At 36.7% G+C, this 14989-nt stretch overlaps 1 protein-coding gene across 6 annotated transcripts in view; it reads right to left on the bottom strand.

Annotated features, from left to right (window-relative positions):
- Positions 1-706: 706 nt before the first annotated feature.
- LOC138142573 (RCC1 and BTB domain-containing protein 1) overlaps positions 707-14989 on the bottom strand; it is a 62517-nt gene continuing 48234 nt past the window's right edge. For 5 of the 6 annotated variants that reach the window (XM_069063628.1, XM_069063624.1, XM_069063626.1 and 2 more), the window contains one exon: positions 6172-8813. In XM_069063628.1, coding sequence (XP_068919729.1) covers positions 8673-8813 — 141 coding nt within the window. In that variant the 3' untranslated portion in view covers positions 6172-8672. Of the gene's footprint in view, positions 6137-6171; positions 8814-14989 lie in introns of those variants that run through there. The other variant, XM_069063630.1, reaches the window with a different exon arrangement.

Below are 14989 nucleotides of genomic sequence, written 5' to 3'. Positions count from 1 at the left end.
ATTGTGGTTTTTGCCTTTATAAGCATTGCCCATGCCCCAATTTGGGGCTATAAATCCACATCTAAATTTACCTAAAACCCAGATCTTGTCTCGCTCTTATTCTCTTCACAACAATAGCATAGCTGCCCCTGATGTCATCAGCTGTTGCACTAGATGAGTGCCTGGGGTCATTTGGGAAAGTTAAAAGAAGGGATTGCCCTCTTTGGGATATTCATCTAGTCCTGATAAGACAGGGCATACACTTTAATGAAGTCAAATAAGAGGTATTTAAAGCTATCACTTATGTAGAGCTTTAAGGTTTGCAAAATGTTTTACATATGAACTCATTTGATCTTCAAGAACAGGTAAGAGACGCATGAGCAAAAATTGTTATAGCAGCACTTTTTGTAGAGGCAAAAAACAGGAAACAGAATGGGTGCCCATTGATTGGGCAACTGCTGAAAAAAAATTGTGGTATATGAAAATAAAAGAATATTATTGTGTTTTAAGATCTTATGAATGATCAATTCAGAGAAAACTAAGATTTGCTTGAAAGGAATGAAATAGAATCATGAAAATAATTTGCCTGATGACCAAAATAATGTTAGAGGAACATTAAAAAGCTATAGAACTCTGCACTAGGACCAATCAAGATTTGTCAGAAGACTAATAATGATAAAGCATGTCCCCTACCACTTGGCAAAGGAGATGCGATGAGAGCCACAGATAGAAATTCTTTTTTTAATTGGAAATTAAACAAACAAAAAAGCACATTTCCATACACACAACAGGATACACAAAGAGAATTGTATATGAAACAGCAAACCTACACATAATGGCATGCTTTTTAAAAACAAGTATATTACATTTCACAAGTTACTTTCAAAATTGTTATAATTGTCCCTGTGCTTCCTTTGGTTTGTCTGTGTACATGGGAAAAAATGGTTCAATAGTATTTTTAAAAAATCACTAGTGCTTACCCTACCTTCCCTTAATGAATGAAAGAAAAATTCCTTCTCACAAATAAGCAGTCAAGCAAAACTTCACACTGGGTTTTTTTGTACCTTGAGTCCTCTCTCTCAGGATGTGGGTAGCATGCTTCATCTATAAGACACCTGGAGATAGGGTCAGTCATCACACAGATCAAAGCTCTTTAAACTTTTCAAGGTTTTTTTTTTTTAAATAATGTATCTTCATATAAGTTATTCTGGCTGGGTCATACTTTTCATTATTTATTACCTAGGATTTTCTGAAAATGCCTTTCATAATTATGATGCAATAGTATTCTATTTTAATCACATACCAATTTGTTCAGTTATCTCCCAATGGATGGGAAGCCTCTTAGATTTGTTTTTTTGCTTTTACTCTTTGCCCCTTTCCTTTTTAACCCTCCCTGCACTTCAGGATCAGGAAATTTGTTTTGCTTCTATTCTCTTCCTGATCCCTTTTAACACTCCATTTCTTCTCTACCCGTTTCTTTCCTCATTGAGTTTGATGTATTTCTACAAGACACTGTGTTCTTTTGTCCACTACAGTTGAATAAGGCTTTATCTGATGCCCACTTCTCCTCCCCCTTTCTCCATGTTTTTACATTCATCTTCTCTCAGCCCCCAATTATGAGAAATAGCAAGTTCAACTCCTATTTTCCTCCTTTCTCCCACCAGTGTATTTCTTCTACCTTCTCTTTTCTCTCTCCTCTCCAAATCAATCCACCCCCCAAGACCTGTTTTTCTTATTTAACTACCTCAGTACCCTTTGAAAACATCAAAGCTCTGAATGGACATGTGTTTCTCCCCATTAGAATGTTAGTATTGCATTACCATTCAGTCCCTTCCATTTGCTCCAGTAAATTTATTTTTCCAGGTTTCTCTACTAGTGTGTTTGCATTTCAATGTCTCTACTCAGCTTTGCTCTTTTTTATTATAAATACTTTCAAGTCCTCTTTTCAGAATGGCTAAACAAATTGTGGTTATATGAATGTAATGGAATACTATCGTGGTGTAAGAAATGAGGTGCAGAGGGATTTCATAATAACCTGGAAAGACTTCTATAAACTGATGCTGAGTGAGGGGAGCAGAACCAGAACATTGTACAATCACAGACACATCGTATCTGTGATTACTAACTTTGATAGACTTGGCTCTCTTCAGCAATGCAAGGTTCTGAGACAATTCCAAGAGACTCATGATGGAAAAGGCTTGTCCACATCCAGAGAAAGAATTAAGGAATCTGAATGCAGATTGAAGCAAACTATTTGCTGGTTCTCTCTTTTGTTTTGCCTCTTCTTTCTCATGGTTCATTCCATTGTTATAATTTTTTACAACATGACTAATGTTTAATGTGAAGGTATATGTAAAACGTATGTCTGATTACATGCCATCTTGGGGGGAGGGAAGAGAAGGTGCAGAAAATTTGGAACTCAAAAACTTGTGGAACTGAATCTTGTAAACTAAAAATAAATAAATTTAAAAAGAAAAATACAAACATCAAAAAAGAAAAAAAAAGAAAGTCCTCTATTCCATTAAAATGTTCATTTTTTTTTTTAAACCAGTAGGATGATACTCAGATTCCTAAAATTGTTATTCTTGATTGTAAATCTATGTTCTTTTTACCTTTTAGAACACTGTATTTCAAGACCTTTCATTTCTAGTGGAAGTTGCCAGGTCTTGTGTAAACCTGACTGTGGTTCCTTGGTTTTCAAATGCTTATTTCTAGATTTTATAGAATATTTTTTTCAGATGTAGGAATTCTGGATTTGGGCTATGGCATTCTTGGGAGTTTTCCTTGAAGGATTTCTTTTAGGAGGTGATCAGCAGGTTCTTTTTGTCTTCACTTTGCCCTCTGGTGCTAACAGATGTGGGCAGTTTTAATTTTTGATTTCTCAAAAAAATAATGCCTAGGCTTTATATTTCTTTTATCATGGTTTTCAGGGAATAAGATACACATTTTCAGACGTGGCCAAAGTGTTCATTATCTCGTTGACTATAGTTACTTCATTTAGGGGTAGTGATTAAGATACCAAAAAAAAAAAAAAAAAAAAGGAAAAATCAAAAAAACACAGAAGAAAAGGTTAAGTTTAGAAGGGGTAGAAACAACAGTTTTATTATCTGTGTTTATAAGCTGTGTTTAATATATATATATATATTAAAAATAATCTTAGTAGAAATTTGCAGTTTCACATATAATCCCATTTTTGGTCTTTTGGATGGTGAAATGTTTGTTAAGGATAAGTTCACAAGAAGCTTGTTTTCTGTTTATAGACAGGTTGGGCTGAGTGATATGCCTACATATATCAGGATAGGATGAAAGAAAAAAATGTGTGAAATTTTAATGCATTGCTTAAGATTCTGAAAGTTGCTTTTGTGTTATGGTAGCTAAATGTGGTGATGCCAATCATGCATGGAGAATGGTATAAGAGTAACCAATAGTGCTTTTTAAAAAATCCCTACAGACCATCTAGTCCAGAGGTTAATCTTTTTATCATGAACTCCTTTGGAAACCTGGTGGAGTCAATAGACCCCTTCTCAGAATTATGTTTTTAAATGCATAAAATAAAAAATAACAGGCTAACCAAGATAAATAATTATACTGAAAAAAGATGTAACTTTTCTCCATATCCAAATTTACAAACCCCCTGAAATCTGTTAGTGGGACCCCAGGTTTTTAACTTGGAGTCCACTCTCACTGAACTCTCAGTCTGAACCACTATTTTATGAAGAAATGGAGACCTGGAAACAATAGTAACGTGTTTGAGAAACTACAGCTGAACCAGGACAAGAATCCAGGTTTTCCAACTCCTTATCCAACATTCTTTCTACCACCTCTACTACCGATAGCTAGTATTTATTTTTCTTTGGAGGGGAGAAGGCAAAGCAATTGGGGTTAAGTGACTTGCCCAAGGTCACACAACTAGGAAGTATGTCAAGTGTCTGAGGTAGAATTTTAACTCAGGTCCTCCTGACCAAGGCTGGTGTTCTATTCACTGAGCCACCTAGCTGCCCCCCTGACAGTTAGTATTTACATAGCTCTTTGAAGTTTGCAAAGCACTTTAAAAATATTATCACATTTTGTCCTCACAACAACCCTGGGAGATATATCAACCCCATCTGAGAGATCAGGAAAATGAGGCAGATACAAGTTCAGGAACTTGTCCAGGGTCATACACTAGTGTGTATGTGTGTGTGTGTGTGTGTGCAATGGGGATGTGAAATCAGGTCTTCCTGATACAGACCCTTCTTCCCACCTATTTATCTATCACTTATTAAAAGTACCTGTAATATAGGCCAGGCCATGTGCTATGTATACTGGAGAGACCAAGATAGAAATGAACTTGGCTCCCAGGAGCTCTTCAGAAACTTAAGAGTCTACTGAATATGACAAATACACAAAAGAAGTAAATATATGCAAAAAGAAATACAGAATCACTCGGTGGGAGAGTGTACCAATAATGGGAAAGTCAGGAAGATTTCTTGCAGGAGGCAGCAGTTGAGAGGAACTTTGAGGGGTCCCCAAGAGGCAGCCGTGTGGAAGGAGTGCATTTTAAGCATGAGGAACAACTTGCTCAACCACTTTGAGGAGGGAGATGGAATATCACAGATGAAGAATAACAAGCTGGTTAGTTTGGCTGGAATAGAGCGTGTGTGAGGAGGAACACTATATAAGAAGGCTGACAGCGAGCTACAAAGGGCTGTAACTGCCCAAAGGAGACGTTTGTATTCGATCCCAGGGACAAGAGAGATCCACTGGAATTTTTCTAGCAGAGGAGGGCCCTGTTTCAGGACTCACAAGTGAGCACCTGTATGCAGGATGGATTAAAGAGGAAAAGAAGCAGAGGTAGGCAGGCCAATTAGGAGACAGTTGCAAAAAGCCAGAAAAGAAAAAGGACTAAATTATGCAGTTGTGATGTGAGTGTACAGGGATAAAAGTAAGAGATGCTGTGGTAGTAGAATCATTAAGACCTCACAAATGATTAGTTATGGGAAATGAGAGTGAGCAAAGGGGATTCCTAGATTGTGAACTTGAGTGACTAGAAGAATGACATAAATAAGGAAATCAGGAGGCTTGGATTTAAGGGGAAAGATGCTTTAGGCACGATGAGTCTGAGATGCCTGTGAGGCATCCAAGGGGAGAGGCCCAGTAGATAGCTAGTGATGTGGGTGGGACTGGTGCTCAGCAGAGAGAAGACCCGCTATGTATATCTAGAAGTCACTAGCCTAGAGATAATAGCTGAACCCAAGGGAGTTGATAAGATCATGAAGATACATTATGGTGCTTTTACAAATTTTTAGTCTTTTTTTTTTCTTGGACCCAGACTCTTTTGGGGGTCTGGAGAGGTCTACGGACCCCTTCTTATAATGTTTTAAAATGCACAAAATAAAACATCTAGGATTACAAAGAAAACCAATTATATTAAAATGCAATTAGAAAAATATTTTTTAAAAGAAAACAAATTCATGAACCCCAGGTTAAAAACTCCTGCTATAGAGAGGACAGCCCCAGCACACCTATACAGAGAGCAAGATGGTTATGATGACAATATAATAAAGGAGATTAAGGAGTAGCTAGACAAAGTATCAGGAGACCCAGGAGAGAGTAGTACAACGAAGAACCAAGAATATGGGTCAACAGAGTTAAGTGTTGGAAACAGTCCAAGAATAAGGATTTGAGAAAAGGCTTCTGGTTTTAGAACCACAGAGAGCAATTTCAATTGAAAAACAGGGACGGAGGCTGAATGGAAAAGTGAAGGATGTAAAATGGAGACAACAAGGATAGATAGCTTTTTGTGAAAGAGGAGCAAAACAGAGTAAAAACTGGGGGAATGGTCTCTCCAACCAATACAACTTGATCCAAGTTAACTTGGAACAGGGAACAATTTCATATCTCTGAAACTTTGCTCTTGCTATCCCCTTTACACACTTGGCTTGTTGGGAAAGCATCTCTGATCTTCCTAGCAACACACAATGGTCTCCTTCAGGAAGCTGTCTAAGCTTAACCTCACCCAGCTCCGGTGATTCTGGCACGTCCCAGAGCCCTGTGCCGGCTGCTCTGTACAGAGGCAATACTCAGTATCTGGTGTTTTCACACCTGGAAAAAATTCAGGGGCTGCAGCGACATGAGTGAAGCCAGGAGTCCCACTGGAGGCAGCTTACATTCTCACCTGTGGATCACAACATTAAAAACTCCACACACCCATTTTAACAGATTGCTTTATTAACATGGCATCCTAAACATCACATAAATACAATGTCACCTACGTACTACTTACTGTATCAAATATCACTTCACTAAGAAGTTCAAGGGTACACTTAGGGCTGCTTTAAGAAATGTGAACACTTTGGTTTCTATTTTCATATTAGCTGCAAAAATCAATTCCTTTATTTAAAGTGTTTTTGTTTCCTACTGGGATCAATGACAAAGTAGGAGGAGGGACACCACCACTGTGGTAATATTTAAAGGGGGGGAAGATACTTGGAGGACTCTCCAAGGGCTCACCAGCCCTAATCCCTCTATACTCTCCCTTACGCCACTGTGTTATTACTCAGCGACTTAATGAGGCACTCAGAAATTTTCACTTTTTATTTCACTTTCATCCATTTATATGTACTAAATCAGAATGATGAGAATGAACATTCTCATATTGTCTGTAACAGACACTCAAATTTTTATTTTATTCAGATTGTAAATCACTGAGTAGTGGCCCTTATTACATACACTGCCTACTGTAGTACTGGAAATCAATAAATTAGCATGTATTTCCCAATCAATTATGAAGAAAAATCCCATCATACTGCACAACTGACTCTCACCTAGAAATCCATGGGTTCTAGTTGCTTGCAACAAAAGCCCACATACTTGGTCGAGAAAGGGAGGTCTGAGAGTGTATGTTTGCATCTATTTAACATCCCACTGAATACTAACTTTTTGGTCTCATTTTAAAAATTAACCAACAACTGCTAAAAATAGCAGCTATAGCCTCATGTGAAACTACTGTTTGAGTGAAGCCTAATTTCTGTCGACCTCCAAAATTCTGGGGCTCCATTAAAGACTTGGAAAAATTTGCTTCGCCTCCCTCCTCCTACCCAAAAAACCCTCCAACTTAATAACAGAGCAAGAGAGCTTGGTCTAACTTTGGAAACAAATTCCTGTAGAAGGCTGGAAGTAAAAGAAAAAGTTCTCTTTTTCAAGGCAACGAACAATGAACTCTGCATATATAGACATATTCATTCAGCAGCTTCCTTATCTAACACTATATAAAAGTCAAATATTTTATAATTATAACTGAAATGACAGAGCACCTACTTAAATAAAATGCTATATTAAAAACAATAGTCCCACACATGGGGCAATAATGGGTGGGAAATCCACAGAATGTGTCTGAGTTCAGAATTTGACAAATGGAAAGAGTATTTGGACCAAATAAAACAGATCTAGGAAAAAGTACATTAAGCCTTTCAAGACAACTTGACAAGGCAGCTTTCAAGAACTGCCTTTCCTCATCTGATGCAGTACAGAACGCTTGTGTTCCTAGGAGGCCTACTGTTCTTTAACCAGAGGCCCTTTTCCTTAGGCCATGCACCTACATAATTAATCATTACACCTAGTGGCTGGGAAAGCAAGAGGATTGCTGAAAGTACATAGGACGTAATTATTTTCCTTTATAAGTCCACATATTTACATTAGAAATTAAAAACAATTAAGTGTAAATATGCACCACTTCAATAAGGTAAAAATGTTATCCAAAATCAGGAGGACCTCAAGGGAGGAGGAGAAGATGGTAGCCCTAGTTTATAGAGGACTTAATAATAAGACTAACTAATTAATAACTTCTGCTTTCAAAAAGCAGTCTCATCCATCGTTTCAAAGTTAGTTCAAAAGTTACCATTCTTTGTGTGTTTAAAACTTAAGAGCTTTTAAAATCCTTGTCATATACCTTTATAAGTTTACATTTTATATATGTCTTGTAGAATACTGACTGCATAGTTTCCTTTAAGCACTTACAAAAACACATTTTTTTTTCATATACTAGACAGGAAAAACAAAAGTATGATGGCACAGACACGAAAGCTTGAGCAACCCAAATTGTTCCTTCATAGTAATCCCACCGGATTCACAACTCATGCAGCACTTCAACCAAAGATATGTTACCTGTTAGCCCATAGGAGTTAAAGAAATCCAGAGGTCCCGTATGCATGAAAAATTCTAACATTTTGTGAAACATCTCCAAGCCTGGCGCCCAAGGGTTCTCTGTAAACCAAACCAGTGGCTTCCTAGCTCTAAATTTCACTCTTCAGGCAAGGGTTCTCTTTGGAACTGAAGCAACAGTTAACTTTTATCCCTTCCCAATGCTCCAATCAAAATGTGAGAAAAAGTCACCCTTTAAAACCGAGCACGTCTGGCAATAGGAGTTGGTCAAAAGGTTAGGGAGAAAACAGTACATTCTTCATGAGTTTCTATGCAGAGACTTCTCTCTGGAGTAAAATACAGTTTGTTTGGTTGTGTGTTTTTTGTTTTGTTTTGTTTTTTTACCTGCAGAATTACATCAGCCTGGAGGGCACACACTGGGCATATCAGCATAATGCCCTAAAGAACACACACACACACACACACACACACACACACACACACACTCTCTCTCTCTCTCTCTCTCTTTCACACACACACACCCTCACACATACAACTCACAGCCATATGCTTCAGTTCTTAAAGGCTCCACATTTACTGGCCTTAGCAATGAATTCCTTTAGTAGAGGGCCATCCATTTGCCAAAATGCTGCAGTCTGTGTAACTTCCGTCAAATGATTGACACAAAACTTAAAGCAGAATTCTTCTAAATCCTAGACACACACAAAAATAAAAACAAGAGGCCTTTTTATTAGCTTTAGTTGAACTATTTTCTCCTCCCTTACCTCCCCAAAGAAGACCAGAAACTAATTTAAAAATAGGTAGGCACATAAGGGACCAAATGCAGATGGCAGAAGGGAGAGCAAATACAGTACACTATTTTATTCAAAAAGATGGTTTAATTTGTTGAGGAAAAACTCTGTCAGAGACATCATACTGGACAAATATCTTCTCAGTTATCAAAAGGACAATCAAATTGGGAAAGGCACTCAAGTTTCCCTTCAATCAGGAGAACTGAGGAAAGAAATGAAGGGAGATCTTAGTTTTTACTAAGAAAGGAATGTAGAAAATACACAAATGATGAAGAAGCATTCTGGAGAAGGTAGTTAAAAATGTATTATGTACCTACCCAAATCTTGCTTTTGAGTACCCCTAAAAGACTTTAGTTTTCTTAAATCTCAAAAGTAAAGCTCCCAGTATTATCAATTTTCAAAAAAAAAGTAGGCCCTAAAATGATTTTATCCTGTCAGTAAAAAAACAGTAGCATACTTATATTATTATAGCTGTCAGATAAGTAGTAATTACCTTAGGCCATTTCAGAGGAATTATCTCAAAGGAGATTATACTTTGTGAGAGGCAGTGGACCTACCTAGAATCCTGCTTCCAACACTTACTATTTATATGACCTTGGCCGAGGCACCAAAATTTGTTTCCATATTGTAAAATTAGGGAACTGGTCTAGATGGCCTCCAAGTTCCCTTCCAATCTAGATCTATGATACCATGACCTATAATGAGGAATCTTTCAACTTTTTCATTTTTAAAAAATTTTTATTTCCATAAATGACAGAATCTGGGCATGCATACAAAAACAAAAAAAAATACATAACATACACCACAAGTTCACATCACAAACCATATGATGACCACTGTACCATTGGTACTCAAGAGTTGTGCTATCCTGTGACCCAGGGGCTACTAAACTTGAGTTTCCTTTAAGTAAAGAGAAAAATATTTGGAATATCTATAGGCCTTTATAGCCCTGCTCTGATTTTTCAGAATTTGACACTGATGGAAGGGAAGAATACAGAGAAATGGGTCCTGAGCTTAAGAAATGACTAGTGAATATGCCTCCTTTTGCCTGACCAAAAGCCCAGCAAGCAAATACCTCAAAGGGTCACTCTGACCTAGCTGACAGGTAAAGCAATACATTTACCACAAAAACCTACCCAGTAAATATAGCCTTCAAAATTTAAACAGTGTTTGCTATTTTTGTCCCCTACAATCTTATTTGTATTAGCTCAGTGATGCCTGAAGCCAATTTTTTCTAAACCAAATGCACTTTGGACTAGAATTACTCAAGTGAAAATAAGAAGACCTCTGGATCCAAGGGTCTTAAGTATAAATTTATAATTCAATTGTTATTATGCAGTTGAATACAAAGCCAAGCAGTATGTACTATAAGCTAGATTAAGCACTAAATTACATGATGTACATTCTCCATCTATAGAAAAATGATACCTATAGACTAATACAGGAAAATAAATAATAGTTCTCGATAAAGTAAACATAGGGAGTCACAGAAGCACAGTAGAGAGTAGAGAAGACTTTCTTGGAGTCAGAAAGACCAGGGTTCAGGTTTAACCTCTGCTCAGTGCTAGCTGTGTGACCCTGAGCAAGTCCCTCAACCTCTAGGTGAAGGTAATGTTCTAAAACTCTCTAGTTAAGTCAGTTGCTGATCTGTATTTGGTGAGTTTCCTCAAGGGGAGTTCACCACTGTATACCACTGAAATCATAGGAACTCATGAGAGAAATGAGAACTGATGGATGTGCAGGGTGCCCTTCTATAGACTTTGGAGTTGTCTGCATAGAGATGACAGTTGCATGTAGTCAGTCAATGAGAGCACCAAAAAAGAGATTCCCAAAGATGTATGACGTGTTGTATGGAATCACATTCCAAGGAGATACTGTTGCCCTCCCCCACATAAATAGAAATAGGAATGGAAATAGTCTCACATAAATAGAAAGTGAGTTTCTCCAGACTTATAGTCCATGGATTAAGCTCCAAATGTGGTAACTCTCCTCAATCAGTCATGAATTTTAAAGCTATTTTCCAAACTTTGTCATTTTTTAAAGGACGGATTTCTTTTTCAAAATGCCAAGTCTGAGTTGTATAATTTCCAATGGTAAAAAGAGAAAGCAAGCTGAATTTCTAATTCAGTAAAACTCTCATCAACTCAAATTGCACTGATTGAGAATTCATGACCATGTGGATAAAAGCTTCCTATTATTAAAAAAATAAAAGAAAAAGACTGCCAAGCAAATTAACAGACTAAACTCTCTCAGAGACAGTTTCCCCTTCTTTGAAGAATAATCTCAAATTCTTCAGCATAGAATGGAACTATTAAAAATAAGACTCACAAGAACTTTTGTATTTGGTAACCTTTTATAAAAGCCTCATTCTTGTCTGCATTTTAAAGTATTAAGTTCATGCTAGTTTTTTCCTCCCTCCTATGTATGCTCTCTGCCACTCTCTTCCAACCATTCATCTGAACTGGTGGGTTTCAAGGTACTATAGGATCATGAAAATCTGAATTTTAATTCCCCATAGGTTTTATTTTATTTTGGAAATTCATTATTAGGGTAATTTGCACTACTATTAAAAGTGAAAAAAATCATCACACGTTTGATAAAGTAGTCTATGCTGATACACTGAGAGCAGCCCATCCTGGTAGCATAGACAGAATAAAGGATGAATCGCCTAGGAAACGTTCCCTTCTAAGCCTGTTTGCCAATGACATATGAATGAGGTAAATATTCTTCTGCTGATGGTATAATTTCTTCTTTGAAAACGTGGAGAGAGAGTGGGGAGACAGACTTGGGATGATGGTGGTGAAAAAGATGGTTCAATATTTATAAACATCTCTTCATTTAAATCTAGAAATGATAAGATCTTCCCTCTTGCCTTAAAAAGGCAATAGTGCAATTCTTATACAAACAACAGAGCCTGCTTTGGGTAAGGCATAGCAATATGCAAAACCTCCTGAACTTCAGAAGATCATAGCTTTTGTTCCAAGGACAAAGAAACCTTCTTCATTTGAGATTTTTTTTAAAAGTTCAAAATAAAAGTTGAGGCATTTTATAACCTGTCACATAGTTTTCTAAAATGAGGAAAAGAAGGAAGAGGCCATAATAGGAAGGTTGCTATAACTATAACACTGTTCTCAGCATCGAGGATATGGACTCCTTTTTAGCTCTGAACAACCCAATATATTATTATTTAGCTCATGAACTATGTTATTAGCCATTCTGATGCTTTAAGAAATACAAACTAACCTTATACTGAATGCCATAGTAGAAAGTGTTATAAAAGGGCTCATACAAGTAGATAAAAATCATTGATTCATATGACATTGTGATGTATCCAGAGCACCATATTAGACACTAGGAATGTTACATCAGATTTACTAGGTAATGATTTCTTTTGGTGACTTGCAGATATCTAAGAGAGGGCTAAAAAGCTTTCATTTAAGATATACTCGATATAAATAATCTAGGATTTTATACCAAATCTAAAGACCGTAACACAAAATTCTTTATACTGTCAAATAATTTGGTTATGCTCTGCTTTCACCATTTCTACAGCCTAATTTCATTTCCTAAATCACTAAAAACATTCTGGATCATAAAAACAAAACTATCTTTCCTTTATTTAGAAAACAAGAAAAACTGCACAATATTTTCAGGCCCTAATGCTCACAGCAATGGTCAACTCCCCTAAATAGCCAGTAGCTTGACCTCAGCAAAGCTCTGACCTCAATTTTGAATCCTTTTTCTTTTACATCTAAAACCCAAACAATTGATTATTGAGATTATTAGCATAAAAGTACCTTGGAAATGGTTTGGAAAAACCACATGCATATGATGATTCCATTACATGCCGTATATGGATAAGAACACTGGAAGTGTACCCTTAGTCCACTAACAGCTGACTGGTAACTGGGTCAAGAACCTGGTTGGGTGGCTCTATTTTTTAAATACCATAAAATAAAAAGTGAAAAACTGTAATTCTAATTCCTTCCAAAGCACTAGGCATCATAATAAAAGTAAAAAATATTTTTGGTCAGAGTGACCTCAACTCTTTTTTGTGGGGATAAAAGAGTCTCTTTTCATCTCCCATATATGGACATAATAAATCAAGATAGTCATGTGAAAACTAGTCATCTGGCTCTTTGAAAGGGGAAAAAAAATAAGCTGGACCACACAGGTTAAGGATGAGAACTCTTAATACACAGAACCCAAGCAAATTGAGGGGGAAAAGAACTCAAGATCTCTGAGCAAACTCTTAGATTTTCCTTTCTACTGACAGCAAAACTTGTGGAGATACCATGAAACAGCAAAAATATCACTGGCTCTGGACTCAGAGGACCTGAATTCAAATCCCATCCAATTCTTACTGCCTGTGGGACTGTGGACAAGTCACATCACCTCCTTAGAAATGAAGGAGGCTAGATTACTTGGCCTCTGAGGCCTTGTCCAACTCCAGATCTATGACCCCATATTCTTTAAGGAATAAATTCTTAAGCAGAGATTGTTCTGCTGCCTAACAAATCACTAGTACAAGGAAGCTATAGAAATGAATGGATAGTTCTATATCCTCATATCTAATATCCAACTTCATCCAACTGACTTTCATAGGTTTTAAATATATACTTAAGCCCTAAATTCTTTGATTTTAAAAAGCAAATAATAATAAGAGTGCTTAGGGGAGGCTAGGTGGCACAGTGAATAGAGCACCAGCCCTGGAGTCAGGAGGATCTGGGTTCAAATCCGGCCTCAGACACTTAACACAAAACTAGCCGTGTGACCTTGGGCAAGTCACTTAACCCCAACTGCCCTACCTTACTCCTTCAAAAATTTTTTTTAAAAAAAGAGTGCTTATAGATTTATAATAACGAATGAAGACCTTCTCTAGTGGGTGTGTTTTGCTCACAATTTTTACTGGATTTCATGGTGGCTGAGAGCCTACAGCTTAAGAACTCACTTCAAATCTATCACATTGATTTTATATTCACACACATTTACTTCAGAATTATCTCACCAACTGTTTTGAAGAGGAGCAGCAGCAATGATTATATGGAAATGAAAATATAAATACACTAGTTATCCAGGCTTTTTCTTCCTACCTTGGTAGCCTTTTGCTGCTCTACCCTTCCCCCTCAAAAAGAAAAGAAAGGGGGGGAGGAAGAGAAAGGCATTGTATCACAGCTGAGGTTATGTGAAGAGTTTTAAACTTTTTATTGAGTCAGCAAAGGCTTCCTATCCTATAATGAACATACATGATAAATAGGTTACTTTTTAATATAATATCTTGAATTCTTAATGAAGAATACTGAATAAAAGAAATACTATTTAAGGCATTAGTCAATGCTTCATTTTTTTTTTTAATGGAAAACTACTTGATTTGGTAGTGGCTCCACCCATTTTAGAACTTGAAAGTCAGCCATACTAAAACAACAAAATGCTTATAAAACAATACAAAAAAAACCAAACCTAAATATGATAGTGTTTTGAAAATATAGGAGACAACACTGATGAAGATATAAAATGTGAAATTTTTCTTCTGCTACGTGTTTCTGGCCACAGTGTGTGGTATCTTTAGAGCTACCACCCCATGCAGATTTTTCATGGAACTCAGCATTTTACTCAAGTCAGAACTCAATTGCTTCTAAATATAATGAAGAATGAACTGATTTTGGTATTCAATATATATTCCTTAAAGCTTAATAAGCCATATGACCTTGGACAAGTCACTTCTCTCTGGACATCAGCTGTCTCTTTTGTAAAATGAGAGAACTGACCCACATGACCTGTTAGGTCCCTTCTAACTCTACCATGCTATGACTTCAAATATAAGTTGTGCAAACAGTTGCACAAGAGTGATTTTTAAAAATACCTTTAGTTTTACAAATGAAAGAAAACTATTTCACCCTCCAGACAACTATTCATGGTTTTCTCTCATTATAAACAACCAATGTAATACAGAAGCTTGTCTGCTACAAAGCCTAAAAATGGACTCATAGCAAATTCTTTAAAAAGTAGTTAATCAGTCATAATTAGAGAGTAACAAAGTATTTTTAGAGGGAAAACAGATTCATAAATAGGGCTTG

The sequence above is a fragment of the Petaurus breviceps genome, unplaced genomic scaffold (genome assembly GCF_028583685.1).
Source record: "Petaurus breviceps papuanus isolate PSGF00001 unplaced genomic scaffold, PetGlider_PUasm1.0 90594, whole genome shotgun sequence".
Lineage (NCBI taxonomy): Eukaryota > Metazoa > Chordata > Mammalia > Diprotodontia > Petauridae > Petaurus > Petaurus breviceps.
The sequence above is the reverse complement of the archived record's forward strand: the minus strand, read 5'-3'. Positions and strand labels throughout refer to the sequence as shown.